General features: G+C 41.4%; 1 protein-coding gene across 37 annotated transcripts in view; it reads right to left on the bottom strand.

Annotated features, from left to right (window-relative positions):
* Positions 1–21,010, bottom strand: part of SLC8A1 (solute carrier family 8 member A1) — a 374,846-nt gene that overhangs the window by 31,626 nt on the left and 322,210 nt on the right. For all 37 annotated transcript variants that reach the window (XM_070234749.1, XM_023618395.2, XM_005600028.4 and 34 more), the window contains 2 exons: positions 20,254–20,384; positions 16,098–16,197 (listed from right to left, as the gene is read on the bottom strand). In XM_070234749.1, the coding sequence (XP_070090850.1) occupies positions 16,098–16,197; positions 20,254–20,384 (231 nt within the window). The remainder of the gene's footprint in view (positions 1–16,097; positions 16,198–20,253; positions 20,385–21,010) is intronic.

Below are 21,010 nucleotides of genomic sequence, written 5' to 3'. Positions count from 1 at the left end.
CAGCCACTCCCTGTTTCTCTTACTCATTCCTTTCTTGTCTCCTTATCCACTTCTTATTTTTTTCCTTCTTTCACTTTTCTTCCCATTTCCCTTTTGGCTCCAGGTAGAACTCACTGTGTCAGCTGCAATTTTCAGGGCTTATGTGAGGGAGGGAGGAAGAAGAGAACCATCTTAATTGTTTCTCTGTCTCCTCTTCTCCCCCATTCCCTATTCCAAGGGGGGGAGGGGTTGCACAAACCCCAAGAAAGCTCAGAAAAAGAGCTAGACTTTCTAGTTATATTTATTTTGTATCTGATTCTTTTCCATTTCTATATTTGTGTACATTTTATAATTTCACAGGGTATATGATTCAAACAGTTTGGAAAACACTGAATTTTAATCAATCATACACAGAAACAGATTATTCTGCCTTTTAACTCTGCAAAATTACTTAATTTGCGGTGTCTAAGTCTCATATTTGTGAAGATGAACAAGAAAACAAATAATGAAACTTCTCAAAAGAAATGACACTCATAAATTGAGAGTAGACATTATATTTGTCTTCAAGATGGAAATAATAATACCTTTCCCATGAGAGATGTGCAGGGGAATAATTAGATCATTTCTGCAAAGTGTTTGAGAATATTTCAAAAGAATGATTATCATGGTAGGTATCATTATTTTCCTCCACTTAGAATTGTTACTGTGTTTGCCATCATTATTTCATTGCTTAGCCCACACGCTGGGTCCTAAGGTTACATTCTAGGCTTTTAGAAACAATTTAATCTTGCCCTCTGGAATTAAGTTGGTGACCTAGAAGTGTACAATGCAAAAAGTGTGTGTGTGTGTAAGAGAGAGAGAGAGAGACAGACAGGCAGACAGACATTTCCTTCTGTAGGTTTCCAGCATTATAAGGAATCTTAAATATTTTAATGCTTAAGTCTGGAATGGAAGGCCCATCTGTTTTACTGCATTTGAAAGTAGAAGTGGCTTCCTATCCTTTTTCCTGGGATCTCACTGCTCCTTACAAATTTTAATCTCCAACTCAGATGTCATTTAAATAATAAAAATGACCACTGACTGCCATGCATGATACACAATTATCCAGTCTTGGAGAAGGACAAAGAAATATTATGTTCATCCATCACCATCTGGACTACACTTAAAGTCTGTTCCCTGTGAAGAGCAGTGGAGCATTTAAAAAAACCACCTGGGAGCATCTTTTATGTGACGGCAAACATGACAGTAATCTGCTGGTTCTGTACATTTGCCAGCTTGGGGTTACTGGAGGCTACGGAATTCTTTTGAGTCTCTCCTCTGCATTAACAAAGAAACAAGCAGTTTGGTGCATTTCCTTTTATAGGATCCCAAGCAAAGGATCCTCTTATCTCAGAATCCTTCTTTTCAGCTTTATGGATTCCACTAATGGAAAGATAACAAACAAGCTGTATTCGATTAATTGTTCCCATGGCCTTTTAAATGGTTTCCTTGATACGTGTTGGACTTCCTAAATATAACTGCAAAAACAGCCAAGTCATTAAAACCACAGATAATGGAGAGAGCATCACTTCAACTATTGATATAATGGTACTTGCACTGACCCTGCTCTGGAGCATGAGAACAAGGGCATCATCAGAACAACTGATCACGAAAGGGAACCCCTGGGCTTGGCAGCTGCAGACAACACAGCGTCTGAACTAAACCAGGTGTTAGTTTATATCCCTCCAGACGTGCTCAGGGTTTGGCCCTGGGGAGAGCTTTGAGAACCAGAAAAAGAGGCTGCTGGGGTGTAGTGGACACTTGGGTCGGAAGACTTGTCAGTTTCTGGTTCTAGCTTATTTGGGGGCAAACACTTGACCTTCCTGAGCCTCAGTGCCTCATCTGTTAAATGACTTTCCTAACTCCCACATCACAATGGTGAGGCCCAGCAGAGGAAATGTCGCAGTCCTTGGCAAAACTGTAAACCCCTTTACAGACAGATGTGCCATATGCCATCACTGGTACTTGTCAGAAGGAAGGCGGTAAATCAATACAACTTGAGTATCCTGATTTCACAGAATCTATATTCTGTTTGAATGAGCCATTATCATTACAGCTTCCCCGAGCTGCTTGATTTTAATAAAAGAAAGAAGAAAGGAACAGAGGGAGAGAATATGATGGGGTATCTACCAAGTGACAGGCACTGAGCTAAATTTTTTTTACATACCTGACCTTATTTAATCCTTACAATAACACTGTGAGGTAGGCATTATTAATCTCATTGTACATATCAAGACATGAAGTTCAGAGAATGTAAGTGACTTTCTAAAATAATCACACAGTTGGTAAGTGGCTGAGTCAGGATTTGATCTCACAGCCCAGGGAACATCTTACTATACATGATGTCTTGCTGAAGCAGGGTGAGGAGCAGTGCTATATAAATACAATGCTTAGTGCTATAGGCAATGTTGCCTTTTCGTAGGAATGTGAAAACACCGATGCACTGTCAGCAATGTTTGTATTCTAATTTATTTTCTAGGTATGATTTATTTTCTACATATATTTTTGGCAGAGTCAACGGTATGCTCTTTCTCAAGCCCTTAGGGATCAACTAAACACAGGAAACAAGACAATAAATAAAGGGAGGGCATCATGGTTATGACCACTTTGGAATCTCTACTTCAGAGAGATTTAGAGTTCTCATTTCCATTTCTATTTATCAGAGGTCAACCATCTAGTTTGGAATCAAACATCATGGTTTGCATCTAGCTCTTCAGTCTACAATTTGGGAAATTGGCCTACATCATCATAAGTCTGTAACAGAAAGCAGTTTGGGGAATGTATGCTGCTATCAATTTGAGGAAGTGTCTGACTTTTGATTCCTTCTAGGTATTCATTTGCCTATAATTAGTCCATTTTTATTTTGCAAGAGTATTCTCCAACTATGGGAATAATGAACATGATCAGAACGCTTTCCAGGAGCATGACAAGATGGCTCTACGATGACATCTGTGGCCAACCACACAGCCATCTGTACGATCTCTTGAGCCCAAGAAGTGTTACTCAGCAGCCCTGTGTAACACACAATGAATAACTAAGCTACATCACTATAGTGGTTTTCTACATTCTACACACACTGTTTTTGGCATAATTTTGTTGTGGAATTTCATTCCTTTTTTTCCAAGTGGGGTTGATTTGATTTTGTGTCTCTTTAGTTTCTAACCACAAAGATTTGTTGCCTTCAAACAAATTAACAAGCTAATTTGACTGAATGGGCTCTCTCCTCCATAACTGTCACTTTCTTTTTGCAACCTGAAAAATGGTAATTACAGAGCAAGTTCTCCTCTTCCGTTGTACATTTCCACTTCTCTTTGCTTTCAAAGGTTCTGACAGCATCATAAAATGTTTAAGATGAAAGACCTTAGCAAACAGCTAATTTACCTCTTCTCATTTGAAGAGACAAAACTGAGAACTGCGATTCAATTGATGAAATTTTATTCTCTTGCTCTCTCATATCCGTGTGTGTGTGTGTTTGACATATAAGGGCTTGAGCTAAACTCAGTGGTTTTTACTCGCTCCCTCTACACTACTTACAAGCCAGAGGCAGCTATGGGTCATTCTTCCCCATGGGACCAGTGCTAGTTTCCACTCATCTTGGGGGGTTAGGGACAGGTATCTGTGACAGTACCAAAGGGATGCTAGGAGGCAACTCCTTCTCTGCAAATAACTTTCAACCCTGTCTGGAACAAATGAACCCTTGGGTGACATTTTCCACAAAAAACAGTATGCTTACCAGCTTAGGCCATTATGGACCTTGCTAGGATGGTTAACACAGCATAAGACATATCTAATGTGACAGAATTATTTCTCAGCAAACATAGCTACTGTCAAAATGAAAAACAGATCCACTAAGGAATTCTACCTCCATGCAAGTTGGGTTATTAGCAAAATGAATTGGTTTAAAGCTGAAAATCAACAGCTCAGCCTCTCTCTTTCAAGAATTCCTCTATGTGAACTGAGTGTTCCAAATGATCAGAGATTGACATAATTAGGTGGGTGTGTTTTTGCCCCAAGCTTTGTTTGTGAAAAATAACTCCACGTCAGGCTAAAAATCTTAAAATTCAGAGTGTCCTCTTACCCTTATTGATGGTAGGTTGAACAGAATTCCAGGCTCCTGCAATAGAGAAGCATATTGCCTGCAGACTCGAACATCTAAGAAATAAGCCCTCAACAAGTAGAACTGATACTCAGCCAGTGTGGATACCTCCTGCTAGTTTAGATGGTTTAGTTACGGTGGGTATTACGTGGGCACAGATTCTAAGACTGGCCTGAGGGCTCTGATAACACTTTGTAAATATCAGCAGCTGCCTCTGCATTAGCCTCCTGGAGTGTGGGAAGCCGAGCCTTGGAGGAACTGCTCGGGCAGCACTAATCCTGTAATTTTCAACAACAACAAAAAAATCAGTATTATGTCCTAGGAAAATGTTGAAATTTTTATAAAGGATGGATGTGTATCAAAGGCTGCCCTACATGCAGAGAGACACAAGGACTGTCCAGATTCTCTGAAGACGCTGCAGTGATTAAGCAGGAATTCAGGTCCACTTACTGAGGGCTACCTTTATGCACACGGGCAAATACATGCATCCTATTTAATCTTCCTCCTCTCAGCAATCTGCTAAAGTAGGGATTATTTTCTCCATTTTAAAGGTGAAGAAACCAAGGCTCAGAACGTTTAAGTAACTTGCTTGTGAGATCTAAAACTCTTTCCACCACTTCACTGAAAATACTTGACCCGCTGTTTCCAGAGAGAAAAATTTCTGTGTTTTGTCCAGCAAAAATCCATTCTGATGAAATCTAAGCTTATCTGGCATTGTTTTATGAAAAGTGCAATTGGGCAACAACTACCCTCCTTAAAATAACCCTCTGCATATGGCACCATATATAAAATAATGAATGCTCCTTCGGGGAAAGAATGGATGGCTCTACTCCCTTTCTTCTTCCTAAAAAGTCTTGTTTTCCTTTCATCTTTGGGGTAGCACTCTGTGTAGCAAATAGGTAGGACTCTAGTTAGCTCTTCAGCAATGACATCTTCCCCCCCATCCTCCACCCCCCCCCCCCCCCCATGACTGCTCTCCTGGTCTCAGGATCCCTGGAAGGGGCTTTGTTCTGATCATGGGGTTTATAAGTTGATTTGCTGGCAAAGTGGAGATATAAGTTGAGTGTCTAAGATTCTAATCATGGCCTCAGTTTGCACAATATGAAGTGATTGCAATTACTCAGGGCACCCCTCATCGGCTCAGCCTTGTTTCCTTCTCTCTGTTATGATTTTCAATGAGACCCAGTAAATTCAGCCCTCCACTGACAACAAAGAGGCTCCGATGATTTAATGTTCTTGAGCACCTCACAGACTCTCCATGTGCTTCACTTTCTTCTCCTGGAAATTGAGGATAGCCATTACCAACCTTATCTTTGGTGCTGTGAAAAGATAAATGAGATTTTAAAGAGAAACTATAATCTTACATGTAGTAAAATCAGTTTTGAATGGGAGAATTAGCTCATTAGTGGAATTCAGGTGGAACATCTCCAGTCCCTCATTGCTTATAAACACTCTTTTTAGAGGGGAGGCTGGCTAAGGTGGGTGTTGACAGTCAAGTTTGTCTGACTGCCAGTGGCTTTTTTTTTTTTTTTTTTTGTGGTGAGGAAGATTGGCTCTGAGCTAACATCTGAGGCAACAGGTAACATCAGGGGACAGGCATGGCATAAGGGCTAAGGTACTGGTTCCACAAATGCCAACTTTAAAAGAGAAATGAGAGCAATGCTGTATGGTAGCAAGCACCTTGGATTCTAAAACAGGCTCTGTGTGACCTGGGATGAAATTCTTTCTCTCTCTGGTCTCAGCTTCTTGTTTATCAAAAACCGGGAAGGTTGGAATAGCTGATCAGTAAGCTCCTTTTTGGGTCCCTACCAGGATTCTGGTCCAAGACGCTCTAAGAGGACATAAGACACAACATCCAGCCGGACACAACAAGGCAAAGGCAAGGCAGGAGAGATGTGTGGGGGTGGGGCGGGGGTTGTGTCAAAGCCTGTTGGTTCAGGCAAGTGGCTTTTGATGGCAGGAGGCAAAATGACAAGGTCTTTACCAAGAGAGCAGGCTGTGAACAGCAAGAATTAATGCTGCAAGTCACTTTTATGAGGCTCCTCTCTGCCTTGGGGGGGCTCTGTGTGGTGGGGAAGTGGCTCCGTTTTCACCTCCCTCCACCTCTTTGGATTATGCTGAAACGTTTCCCCCACTGAAAACAGTGTGCAAAGGCTCCCGCCTGGGGATGAAAAGCCCCCCATGCCCTGTGCGTTGATTTGTCAGCAACCGCTAAAACTGTATTCACATCGCTGAAGCCGATGCCAGCAAAAGAGCTCCTGGGTCCAGTGATGGCGCATTGTTTGCAGACCTGGGCTGCTGCCTCTCCAGACAAAAGCCGCATTAGAGACGTGACTTCAGGCTTACAAATAAGAGTGCTGAATCATTCTGGAGACTTCAACACTGTGTTTTCCTCAAGATTTTGTAATAAGTAATTTAAGAGAGAAACAGCCCAACAAGCCAATATTCTTTTCAGAAATATCAGCTAAAGCATATCCAGGGGCCAGAAAATAATTGCTTCTTTCTCCCGCCCTCTTGTAGCCTCACCCTGTGTAGCTGGCCTGCCTCGTTCTGAAACTGGGAGTTGAAGCTACTGATTCAACATCTTACCCTGCCACCACTGACATTTTTAAGCTGATGGATATCCTACATTTGCTTGGCCTACCTATCAATATGGCCCTAGACGTTCTCCCATAAACAGTTTCCTCTCTGGAACGTACTGTCATCCTTTTTCTTACTCATGCCCTCCGCTTTTCCTCTTTCTCAGTTAGGATCATGACTAGCAGCCAAATAACACTAAAATTCCACTAAGAAAATTGGCAGAAAATGCTATTTTAATACAGACTTGCATATCCAATTTGCACATGCAAAAATAAATATATTTTATACGGACAAACACATGCTTATGTGTATCCCCATGTCCTGTGTATATGTATTTATTATATATGAATTAAATATGTCTGAAACTCTCTTTGAAATGTGGCATATGTGTATGTGAGAGTACATACATATTTATATAGATTTTTTCCTAGATCAGATATGGCAGTATGATGTAGTGAAAACAAGTTTTTAATCTAGTTATGATGCCAGCCTTGATATCAGTTCCCCTACATCAAACCCAGCATATATGGGGTTAAAAGCAAAGCACTCTTTCCCTGGCTCCCTGGCTCCAGAATCTACTATCCTATGGAGTCAGATCAGCCAAGGACAGCCACCTGGATTCCTTATCATCTCCTCCTTCTCCGTAAAAGCAGCATCCCAAGGCCACAGGCAGGCTGGTGGGAAAGCTCTGGCCAGCAAGGCCACTGACTAACCCCCACTGCCCTCTCTACAAGCAGCTACATTCCTCAAAAACCTTTAACCCCTCTGGCCTCCCATCTTTTGGGGAAATGAAAAGAGATGAGACAAATTTGAGGGCTCACTCTTGTCTCCTGGCTGATATCATCTGAAATGAAAACCCTTTCCTTGCCATAAGCCTGGTGTTCCAGTTTTTATTTGGCCCCTCTTGTGTGGTGGGTAGGGAATCTATGTTTGTAGGCACTAACAGTTATATGTAGACTGGAAAACACTGATTCACACATAAATTCAGTCATTCTTTATTCAACAAATACTTGCCAAACACAGTCCTAGGTGCTAGAGAAATAGTGGTAAACAGGACAGATTTGCCGTTGTTTAAAAATAAAAGGATTCTAACTTGGACTTTTCCTACTTCTAAGAGGACTTGAGCTGTACCTCTTAATAGATCTGTACCTATGAATAGAACATAAGATGCTCTAAGATAAAATAGGACAAAAAATGTCTAAAGAAAGCAGAAATAAAAGATGCTTTCAGACACCTCGGTTGAGTGAATTTTGAACACTAGGGGGAAAAAATTGACTAGCCTTTCTGATGGCCAAAGCAAATGAAAAAACACTGAATTATATAGTTATGATTTTCTAATTGCAGAGATGATGAAAATTAATTTGCTGGGAAGATAAAACTTCTTTAAAGTAGGAGTTTATAATGTTTTCTTGAAATACAGTAAGTGACATCATGAATGAGTAACTCTAAGGAAAGATAAAATAAAGCTTTTCAAATATCATACTTTAAAGGTAAAAGTTAAAATTGTAACTAAATTATAATCCACTGAGGGCCATTTTGAAAGGTGCTCTGATAAGAAGTTAAAGAAGCTTTTTTCCTGATATCTAATTCAAAGCGAGGAAGAGCAGCTACTGAATTTAGTTAATGTGACCATTAGACAGTGTGTCTTAAGTGTTAGATGTCTTAAATGAGCTTTGGCCAAGTTGGTGTAATTACTCAATTTATCTAACCTGTACTGTAAGGTAGATGTTCCATTTGATTAAAACCGGAGGCCTACATTTCAAATAGCAGTACCATGGAAAGCAAGTTGACATTTATTGCTGAAATGGAAGCGTCTTTTAGAGGACCTTTGAGTATTTCCATGTTCCAAAGACAGAGGCCATCTATTCCAATCCTCTAATTTCACAGGTGAGGTTAGAGGAATTGTCTAGAGCTACACAGTTAGTTGGTGGTTCTTTGACCATTTGAACTCAAGTCTCCAGAGAAGCCAGAGATTCCAACATATAATTTTTTACAATTAAAAGCTTTATATGTCATCCATGTTATATGCACTCTCTATCACAAAGAATGTGAACATTTTAGCTGTGTAGTGGAGAAAGGAATGAGAGCAAAGTTGGATGACAGCAGTATTGTTCACATCTGCTAAAGTTTAAAACAATTGCTATTCCTATTAGTTCAAGTGTGCCAGTGATTCTAAGCATGCAAACCCTACCTAACTAGTCACACCATGAATAACTAATCATACCACAGGGAAACAGCAGGAGCTTGGAGAAAAGGATGGGCATTGATTCTGTTTTGTTTCAGAAGACTTGACATAATTTCTAGCAGCAGACATAAATACAATTCCAAGATCACAAAAAGAATTTGGAAGTCCCTCTGGGTTCCTCATGACTGGATTAAACTTGGACTTTACAGGAAATGCAGTGACCGATCCTGTCCACTTTCCACAATCGCTGTTCTTTCTGATCCTTCTGCACCCCTGTCCAACACGCGCATGCTCGCTTCCAAATCCCCAACTTCACCATGTGTAACTGAGAGGAAAAGAGTCATCAACTCAGCCCTTTTGTCTTGCATTAACTCATTTGAAATCCGGCCACTTAAGACCCAAATTAAATTGGTAGGAGGGACACCTAGGCTTGCTCTAAAAGCTTAGGGGCTTTGGATTCACAAAGATGAGGTTTCATAGTCTAGCTGGCCGCTTGCTAGTTGTATGACCCCAACTAAACACATTATATAACCACTCCAGGCCTCAAGATTCTCAATTGTAAACTTAGGACAAAAAATACTTACCTCAGGGTATAGCTGTGAAGAACAGAAATAATACATATAAAGCATTGGCCATGTAATAGACAGCCAATAAATGGTAACATTTTTTAAGCAGAAAGTGAGCCAAAAATTCATACACAGGTTTCTGACAGACTTTCTTTAAGGCAGTTATACCTCTTATTTCTCATGAAACCAGGATCCTTTTTCATGAACCCCCGTCAGCTTACATTTTTAGATAAAGGATAATTAAGAATGTTTATAGTCACACAAGAAACAGAGCAAAATTAAAACCCTCAATCCCTAACACCCTCTTCCCACAGCTTTTTTTCCGATTGTCTTATAGTCACACTGAGGCTGTGTCAAACGTGACCTGGCAGGATCTTTTTCTATCCTTAAATGGGATTTTCACGTGACCCAGGGTTAGCACATTAAGTACGAGAGTGTCTCCAAAGTAATGATGTTCAAAAATAAAGGAGATGCTAGAAAGATTCCTGTTTAGCCCAGATTGCATGGCAATCCCTTGAAACTCATTTGAGGTGCCATTTTTATTATGTATTATTTAGGACTTCTAGAGTGGATCAGTCTTCAGGTTGACAGGATTTTCAAGTGAACTACTGTCCAGAGGCAACACTGAGTTGAAGATTTTTGCTATTAAATAATTCAATTTAATTGAAAGCACTTTTTACTCCATATAGCTTGCATGGATGAAGGACTGATGACAGAGCATCCCCCAAACTGAACTAGTCTCCACGGTGGTTTGGGAGGCTGGAGAGACCACGCCCTCTCCATGTCTTTAGTTAGCTGATGTCAGGTCTCTGATTGTAACCTACTGTGAAGCTTAGTGAGTGTGGACAGGCCAGCCACATTTACCAGGCCGGCCTTCAACTGGAGAGGATTCCACAGGCATTTCCGAGCACCAGGTATGGAACAGAAAGAAAATTAGGCACTTTCAAATCATCATCTCACTTAGTTTCTTTGAGGCTACAGTTTGAAGACTATCCTCTCCTCCCTTTCCTTCTAGGAGAATAGACGTGGACTGTGTGCTGAATATTTAATTAGGTGAGCCAGGTAGTTGGGAAGAGTATCCTCTTCCATTGCCAAAATCAAGTGGTCCATGACTCATAATGCCATCAGGCATACTGTAGAGCTATGAGCCATGAACAGAGGTCCCAAATTTCAGTATTGGATGGTATTTTAGAACTCGCCGAGTCCAACCCTCTCATTCTACTGATGATGAAATTCAAATTGGAAAGGTTAAATATTTTGTCAGGGTTACACAGTTGGTAAGAGACAGAATCAAGGCTACAAAGAGACTTCTTTTTTTTTTTTTTTTTTTTTGCCACTTTCGAGTGTTCCTTCATTATGAGAATGCCAATAGATACTACGCTTGATACATAAAATCTATGTCAAAAGTAAAAGAATTTCAGAAAAAGCCTTAGTGCTGGACACTTAAAATTATCAGGTAAAAAGGAGGGCAGCGTGTTGACTTTCTTGAAAGAATGTCACAAATTACTAGGCAGAAGCCTATGTTTGCGCCTAGGAAAAGAAACACTTCCCTTTGTTCTTCAGGGAATTGACTGGCCTTCTCCCTAAGGGACTATGAACTAGGCTTAAGGAGACTTAAGAAACAGAAAGGAAAGAACCTTCATATTTCAAGCTGCAGCTCAATTATCCAAATGAATAGACACAAGCTATATAAGGGGCATGTGCATGTCTCTGTGTATGTGTGTTCTGTGTATCTGCCCACATGCGTTTGTGTGTATGTCTCTGAGTGCTCACGTGTGTTTACGCACATGCATATCTGTGTATTACTGTATATGAGTATACGCGTGTTCTATGTGTGTGTCTACATGTGTGCTCGTGTGTGTGTCTGTGTGTGCATATTCAGGCCCCAGGTACAGCACGTGAGTGCCCTCTTCACACTGGAGAGAATCCTGGGCTCCTCTGTGCCCCAGCACTACCATTTAGCAGCTTTGCTTCTTGAGCAGGTTACACAGTTTTTCTGAATCTGTTTTCTGATCTATAAAATGGCACATATAATACTGTAAAGCAAAAGGACAAGCAGTGTTTTTAGTCACTTAGCCATTTTAGTCATTAAACTGAATTGACTGCAACTCCACAAAATTTGGTTATATTTTATTGTAGAATATTCAAGATGATTTGCCTCCCAAACAACCAAGTGTGGTATCCAAATGCATAGACAGTCCTCATGAAAATATGTATCACCTGGATTAATCCTCACAGCAACTCCAGGAGTGAGGAGCCGTTATCTCCACTTTATAGACGAGGGAACTGGGATTTAGAGGTGAAGTAATCTGCCCACAGTCGCCCAGGGAGTTTTTGGAGGTCTGGGACACAAACCCAATTCGACTCCAAAGCCAGGCTTGCAATCACTCTCTCCTTCACCTCACCATGGCCCAAGGCTGTTGTGAAGAACAACAATGTGATGGTTGTGGAATTGGCCTTGGCATATTGCTTCTCTTTACTCCACTAATGTTTGCCCTTGTAGGGCAGCAGAAGTTGCTACCCCAAAGTGTGTCTCTTTGGCTTGATTATTTTTAAGAAAAAAAGACTCTGAAAGAAACTTTGACTTTCCCCCTAACTGCTTAAAAGGATTGAAGACAGAAGGCCTGTTTCAGGAAAGAGCTATCACCACCGGATAACTATAGTATGAACTAGGTGTGGGACAGGGAGGAGCCTAGTGAGGTCCATTTGATCAAAGTCCTCTCCAAGTCTCATTGTCTTTGCAAGGTATGGCAAACATTTGTTGACCAAACATTTGCTTTTCCATCTCCACGTGAATTGCCTTCCTCCCCTTTAAATTCCAAAACAACCACCGCCAACATCCTCCTTTGTCTTTAGCTGAAGACGGTATTTAAGGCTTTAGCCATTTTAGCGAGTTACTCAGTTTTCCTGGGTTTCTCCCATGTATACATGTTGTTAAATTTGTTTGATTTTCTCCTGTTATTCTGTCTCACGTCAATTTCTTAGGCCAGTCAAGAACCTAGAGGGTGGAGGAATATTTCTTCCTCTCCTACGCCCTCTTCTATGACATGTCTGTTTCTCCCTGGTATCCCAGCTGGTACACAGTTTCTTAAAGCCAACCCTCCATTCTGTCCCAGTGGAGACACTAGGAAGAAGGAGGCACTGGGGGAAACTCAAACTGGACATACAGTGAATGCCAGCTTCACTTGGACGTGCACCTGCTGACACATCTTAAAAGCACCTGATGGTACCAGATTTGTCTTGCAAGTTTCTGACAGCCACATAACTGCGGCATGCCACTGCTCCTGGTATTCTCCCCAGGAAATGACAGAAGGAGAAGCGCTGGGACACGACTGTTAAATCCCTTCCTAATCTCTGGAGTCTTATAAGTCCTTTAACTCTTCAAACGTTGAACCAAAGAACTTGGCTCACAGAAACATTATGGTCACAGGAGGCCTAGGGAGTGTGCTATTCAGAAAAAGAAGGGGAGCAAAAATGCTGCCAGGGGATTACCTTGAAACTGGTTTAAATATAATCAGTGGGCAACAGAAGCAAAGTCCTATTTAAAAAATTATTATTTTTGTTTAGCGAGATATATAGACTCAATTTTGCACAGAAAATTGCATAGGAAAAAGCCTCTCAGTAGAGCCATTTAAAAGCAATTTAGTATTTTTAATAAGGCAAATCTTTCTGATTCTCAACTATTTAGCCATGAAATCTTAAAATCCAATAAAGTCTGTTTTCAATAAATGCTCCTTTACAAATTTTATTGTCCACTTAACAACCTAAGAACGTTAACATTCTTTAGACACTTAAATTTAATCATAATGACAATTATTGAGCTTTCTAAATGCCCTTCGTGTAACATGTAATTTAGTGCTTATAAAATATGGGTTTGCTTTTTTGACATTTTGTCTCAAAATTGTAAATAAGGTCAATTTACCCAGCAGCCTGCAAATTTCTAACCAATTTTGTCTTACTCCCAAACAGTCATTTAGAAACATAAAACACAATATATTGCGTGACAAATAAGAATACTTGAGAGGTTTCGCATTTCATTCATTAACAGTTCTTCGAAGGATTTGGGCAGGAGTTAGTCCCATCACAAGAGTGCTCAAACCATGGCGGAGGAGAGGTGACAAGGCCAGTGTCACTCAATGAGCCAGAGGTGGGGAGCAATTTTCCTCAAAATAAAATTTCTCTCTCTCTTAAGGGCAGTGGACAGTACATTTGGACTAGCTCCAGGCTCTCAGCTACATTCCAAAGCCATGTGGCCGTGCAGAGGCTCAGATTCTTCCTCTAGAAGCTAAAGATGATCATAATACCTACCTCATGGGATTTTGAGAAGATTTAATTCAGCATAATATATGAAAGTATTTGCAAACTCCAAATCTTCCTCTTTAAAGGAAGTATTAGCATCTTTATAGTTGTATCTCTGTACACCTGTTCTGGCCAGGATCAAATATACAACACTGGCCTTGTTTGCGGCATAATCTCTCTCATTGTTTAAAACCACCCTTTTCCATTGTCATAGACTGGTCATCAAATGTTTACCCTGGTCCCTGAGAGTTACCAAAATGTGTGAACAAACCAACACAAAACCAGTCTACTGCTAGAAAAGCAAATTCGGCATTGATGTGTCTATTGATGGTGTCTTCTTGGCCACCATCCGATGCAGCCCCTACACACACACATCCTGTCTCCCCTCACAGCTTTGTTATTCTCCATGATAAGTTTACCATCATACATATACCTTATTTTACTTATTTTATTTATTTGCTGTGTCCTCCATTAAAATGTAAGCTCTACTCAGGCAGGAATATTTGTCTGTTTCATTCACTGTCATATCCCTCAAACCAAAAATAATGATTAACATATAGAAAAATGAATGAATAATGTCCAGCACATGACCATTATAGAAATTCTCATGTATCTGCAGCCAAAGGAAACCTGGAAACTATTTGGAATGGCTCATTAAGGTTTACATTGCTTTTAATGTTTCAGTTCAGCTATGTCAAAGCCCATAAAACAATTCAGTTATTTTTCATATTTTCTACTATTGGCCTTGTCAACAGTTTCTTATTCAAGCTATCTTTGTCCTTTCTGTTTTTCTCTCTGTGAAGAGGGAGTATAGCTCATGCCTGAGATACTAACCTGGGATTTATAGAAAAATATAAGCTATAATGAGGGAGTATTATAGACTAAATGTTTGTGTCTGCACCCCCCACCCCCTAATTCATGTGTTGAAACCTAATCCCCTATATGATAGTATTTGGAGGTAGGGCCTTTGGAAGGGGCTTTGCACTCATGAATGATATTAGTGCTCATATAAACGAGACCCTAAAGAGCTCTCTTGCTCCCTTCCCCATATGAGGATGCAGCAAGAAGACAGCCATTTATGAACCAGGAAGCAGGCTCTCACCAGACACCAAATCTGCCAGTGCCTTGATCTTGACCTTCCCAGCCTCCAGAACTGTGAGAAATAAATTTCTGTTGTTTATAAGCCACCTCGTCTATGGTATTTTGTAATGGCAGTCCGGAGAGACTAAGACTGGGAATTTCCCCCTCCCTCTGTTTGAACTTACGTGTAAATCCCAAATCTACTCTCCTAAGCACTTACCCACCATTTAATGTTCGTAAATTTCCATTGTATACTCAATTGCAAGAAACCAAAGTGTGACTATAAACAGCACTACTAATATACAGGCACAAAAATTGTTACCACCCTCTGTTCCCACAGCACATGGGAGATCTGTCAAATTCTTCTGCGGCAGATTGGAAAGAGGGGGTTGTGTTAGAAGTCATGGCCCAACTGCTAGTGACGCTGTTTCCATATTTTACAGTGGGAATCACTATTTAGAAGACTCTAGCTTTGTTCATTAGCTGCAACAGCAGAAGATGAGCCTGTGGGGACCTTTAAAGGGAAAGAACCAGTGGAGCTGGAGCAGAAGAACTGGAAATAAAAAATCCCACGATAGTGTTGCTTCCATAAATCTGTAAGAGGGACTTTCCACTATCTTTATACAATCGCACAGAGACTGGATGAGGTTTGACAATGCAGGAAAGGGACACTTCTTTCTAAATTTAATGCCCTCTGGTCTCTGGCTCCTTGACTTTGAAAAACCACTTCATTTTGTAGGATTTTTCCTAAATAAAGCTCTACTTTGCTCACACGGGAAGAGACAGAATGTGATTCTATTTTCACTTCCAGAGCTCGTGCAAACACTTATTTGTTAGACGTTGTTGAAGAGAGTGTAAAATGATGCAGATGGCAGTGGTAAAGTGTCTTACTGTCATCCTGTCCCACCTATGATTTTGCTGTTTCCTTTGCGACCTTCACTTGGCCACTTCTCCTCCTTTCAGGGAATTTTCCAGACAAAGCCTGTGATCGGCTTTCTACAAGTTAGAGACACAAAAGGCTTTAAACTTATCATGTCTATTTCCAGAAAGAAAGACACAATGTAGATGGAGAAGAATGCCACGTTTGAAGACATTTGCTTCATCTGGACAGTCTAAACGCGTCTCCAAAATGCGCATATATGCTACAAATACATTTATTTCTCTTACTCACCTAAGTTCTTTGGTGCTTTAACACAAAACAAGTGCTCACAGTAGGAAAAGTAAGCTCGGCTTGGGCCGTTATAATTTAGAACATGCAGAGAAAGGCACTCACCGGCACTGACAGTGATAGCTTCAATAAACTGCTCTCTCCAGCTGTTTGTCCCAACCACAAGGGCTAGGTTTGTCTTCTTAATAAGTTTGTCCACCGTACTCTAGAAAGGTTGAAAAGAATAAGATAATAACTGCTGGGTTGGTTAAGGCCTCGGGAAATCTAAGACCTCGTTGATTTTGAAACCCCAGAATTATATAAAGGGTAGCAGATGTTAGGCTCAGAACAACAGTATTGACATCAAACACTGTTATGTTTATGCAAACAAGCATAGTCCTTACTTGGAAACATTCTGAAGTGGAAACTTCATTGCAAATATAAGCCTCCCTCACCGCCTAATGGCCAACAGAGAATGGCCTCAGTGTTTAGAATAGCAGATGTTGCAAAAGCCCATCCTTTCCCCTCGAAAACCTTATGAACTTGTTTGTCTACTGGCTTCATTTATATGTGCTGTCTGCAACCGAAGTAATATATTCCCTGCTCAGCATTACATATCTGTGAACAACCAGAAGTGGCATATAGATTAGGAGACTAAAAACTGTTATTATTGGACTTTTGTCCAATGCAGCCAGACAGCAAAGCCTCAAAGATTGCTGCTGCATGATCATCAATAAATCAATTTTTCTTTGGCTACTGATATTGTCAGCCTGGTGGCTGTTAAGAGAATTCACTCTTACCCTATTCCTGCTGCAAACAAGACAGGACAAGACAAGAACAAGTCAATTTGTGTGGTGTAGGGCATGGGGCAATTTACCTTGCACTGAATTTCCCTCTGCTTTGCTAGCACTGAGCCTCTTCTTTTTATTTTTCTTTAGACCTTTTTTAAGCACTTGGTTTTGTACAATTAGCACTCTCTGGCTTTCTAAATGTCAGTTAATGTAACAACAGGAGCAGCCAAGCATTCACAAGAAAACTAAGTAAGCAGATGCACCCAAAGCACTACTACAAATCATAGCAACTACAGGAAGAAGGGTCACTTCTGGGACACGAGGCTACTCTTCCCAGAGAAGCCACCACATCGACTAGTCTACCACACGGCCACACTTACTGTCAGAGCATCCTCGAATTCCCACTAATTGCAAAGGGGCAGAAAAGATGTATTATTTGTCTTAGGTCAAAATCTGTACCGGTTTAACACAATGTACCTGAATTGACTATGGTTTGAGAGAGAGAGAGAGCACATTATCAGCTAACTGGGAGAAAGGAAAATGTGATCTGAGGGGACTGTACAGAAGGCCAAAGCTAAATCAGAACATCACGTGTGTTAGTTCAACAAGAGTCATTTGACTTGACTTGAAACATTGAGATGATAATAAATATGAAAGGGCCCATCTCCAACTGGCCCACTCTGTACTTTCAACATCAGGCTTTGCCAGATTGATTGTTCTTACGGTGCTGACCTTCCAGCCTCTAGCCTTGTGTCTAGAACTGCTAGTGCCCCTGATAATAGCTGTGACAGTCACTGCTCCTGGCCACCATAACTCGAAGCACATGACAAACATCTGTCTTTTCTCTCTTGACTCAGCCGCATCTCATCAAGCACTCTGACTGTTTTGGCTGATGCTAATTCAATGTTCTGTGTAGAATGTCACAAGAAACGACCTTGATTTTTCCTAAATGCGACAGAAACTTGGGGCAGGTCTTTCCAAAGGGGCACCTCTCTGTTCTGAAGCCAAGGCAAAGAATCTCATCGTCTGGGAGACAAACAGTCGAACAGATAAAGAGCTGTAACAGTTGAATACAAACTTTATTCAAGAAATATCTCTAAAGAACAAAGATTTAAGATAAACTAAACTTAAAATTTATATGTGTATATATGTGTGTGTGTGTGTGTGTGTGTGTGTGTGTGTGTGTATGTTAAAGCCAGGGTAGATTGTAAACTTTAGTTCATGTTAATCCTGGGGGACTCTGGGATTGCCTGGGTTCTTCCTAGGACTCAATTTGTACGTGCCCTCCCTTGACCTACGGAAGGAGGGAGTGTGAATAAGATGAATTTGAAGTTCAGACACCTGCACTTGGACATTGCCATCTACACTTCCCTAAAGGTTTCCTAAAGGCCAGTGATCAGCTCTTCACTGCACTAGACTTATAAGAGATTGTTACAACCTCACCCTGAGCAACAGGTATTAGGAAAGCCAAGCCCTTAGTCACCACATAGTAAACAAGTACCCAGTGGGCAAAGCACAGTGGGACATGGTGAGGTGTCACCCAGATTTGGGTCTTTAATGCGGTTCTCAGAGTTCTGCACAAGTTCTTTAAAATAGCTGGAAAACAAATTTCTTAAAAGAATAATATAATATCCAAATTGATTCTGGAGGGCACTTCAGAAACATGGCCCCAAGGTACCCTGTAGTGCTAACAGTAACTGTACTGATGAACTTTGAGGAGATGCGAGGGAACAGTGCATAGAAGCTATTCTAGGAAGATAAGCACCCCGAACAAATGCACTTACGTCAAGAGACTTGGGGGACTGTCAAACGTTCAGATCATTGGAGAAGTTACCAGAGAGAGATTTGGACCCAAGAAAGCTTTGCTGCCTGGAAGACTGTGACGTGCTGTACCCAACCCAATGCTTCCTGAAGGAACTTACTGTGATTGCTTTTCCTAGTCATGGGTGCATGGAAGGGGAAGGTTAGCGGTTGTCCTAGAAGAGAGAATACACAGCTATTCCCCATGAGAGCCCTGGGAGGGGTAGAGGGCAAGTTTGTACAGACATGCCAAGCTGTAGAACTTCTGATGCAGAATGCGGCACCAGGCCCTCTGACTCCAGGCGAAAAAAAGATGCGTGAGGAAGAGTGAGGATGGACGCATCTGGACAGATTGGTCCATAGAAATAGACAGTCTGAGATGTCTGTACCTCTGGAACGACAGGGAACTTTTGCATGTGCTAGTCACGGGTGTGCGGTGAGCCAGGTTCCGGGTGAAACAACAGGTGGGCTCTGATGGCTGGGGTCTGCCTAGAAAGCACTGATCCCAGGGTTTACCTCTGCTTTTTCCTTCCATGGAATGAGTGAAAGAATAGTTAACAGATAGACTCACAGGAGCCTAAAGGGGAAAATTTAATTGCATTTTTATCTTTTAAAAATACACTTCAACTGCAAAGACATTTTTCTTTCCACCTGTCTCCTTTCAGGTACCTCAATTTATGAACTAAATTAAAAAAAAATTAACGGGCCCAGCTAAAGGAAAAGAGGCCACTACTATGAGAAATCCAGATAAAATACTGAGGCTTCTCAGTTGGTAGCCTGAGTCTCCCTTTTGGAATTCTCCTTTTGATTTTCCAAACAAGAGGAGATTCTACTTTTGAAAAATAAGCAAGGGACATATTTTTGTGCTCTGGGTTTGTACTTCTCGAAAGCCAGAGAAAGGATGCTCCTTTCCCACTACAGAACTAAGGTGGCTCTACTGGGGTCTTCTCAGAAATTAGCACCATGTGAGTGAGATAGGATGGGAGGTGGGATATGGACAGAGGGAGCAGCTAAGAATGGACAGGAAGTTTCATCTCAAAGTCCTAAGCTTACCCTACGGCCCATTTGTTTAACTTCTGAAAACAACTTTCATTATCTAGAAAATTGGAAATCCAATTTTATCAGCTCAATTATAAACTCTCTGGTTCCAGGCATTATACCTTCAATATGTTGACAGTATGAAAATGTCCTAGGATCTTAAGAGGATGACTAAATATAAATAGAGTTTGTTAATGTGATGTACCAGAGGAAGAGCTTACCACCCCCTCTCCAATATAAAAGCCTCCTGATTTTCAGCACTGTGAATGCGTTGCTTCTAACAGATTGAGAAGCTTTTTCAAATAGAGCTTGGTTTCTTCCACACATGGCAATCTCTTGGAATCCACCTTTGCTTCTTCCCTGCTCTCCCCTCAGAGAAAGCCCTCCCTTGGGGGCACCTCCGACCCTGTGCAGGGATGGATGCCAACCCCCGGATCCTGGTTCTGATGCTGTTTGGTTTGCAGGACCTCTTGGTCCCCTACTAACTGTCTAATTCCAATTCTCCTCCAGAGGCCTCTCAATTAATGAGCCAGTTGCTGAAATTACATCGGCCTCTCTTTCCAGATGGATCTTACAGTGTAGGCCAAGGCTATGAATAGTCTTGGTCCTGAGATGGGCCCGGCCTCCCCAGTGAGTGGTGTTGGTGAGCATACCTTGAATTCATAGGATTCTTCAATGATCACTTCCAGCTTAGTGTGTTCTCCCAGAATGGGGCGCCCCATTTCTGCAATGCGCCTCTCCTCTTCCTCTTTGCTGGTCAGTGGCTGCTTGTCATCATATTCGTCTGTGGAAGGGAAGGGCAAGAAAGTGAGCAGGGGACTCAATTTTATTTGAAAATCCCTGGATCCTGTTAGAAGAAAACCAAGAAAGAAGTCCTAATGACCTCCTAAAAGTCCCTTGGGTGAGATTATAACGCTGGAGGAGACACTTGGCGTATCAGGCAGCACATCACTGTGATAGCAAGTGATTATAATGTCCCACTAAGCACATGCCATAGTGCAGATCAGGAAAAGCAACTTACAGGGGCACATCACTGGGAAAGACTTTGCCTGCACATTGTCTATGCTGAGGGAATCACCCAGCTGTCCCCTGTGACGCTGAGTCATCTGGCTGTTTGTACACATTCCTTTAGCATGCGACCAAAGGGAAACACAATTAAAAGTGCTAGACTCAAGGGATGAAGGAATCTGGCCGCCTCCTCTCCACTTTCTAGAGGCAACAGGAAATGCCCTAGGGCCAAAGAAATGTGGAAGGGAAATTCTGATCTTAGCCTCTCACTGGCCAAGAGCCCCTGTTGCAAGTTAAAAAGCAAAACATCCATTCCATGTTTCCGTAAGATGCCTGGGCTCCAGGGCTTCCTCTCTCTGCTGCAAAGCTGAGATGTGTTAGGAAGACCTATGTCACTCTTAA

Source organism: Equus caballus, chromosome 15 (assembly GCF_041296265.1).
Source record: "Equus caballus isolate H_3958 breed thoroughbred chromosome 15, TB-T2T, whole genome shotgun sequence".
Classification (NCBI taxonomy): domain Eukaryota; kingdom Metazoa; phylum Chordata; class Mammalia; order Perissodactyla; family Equidae; genus Equus; species Equus caballus.
Note: the sequence above shows the minus strand (reverse complement) of the source record. Positions and strands in the feature narration are given on the sequence as shown.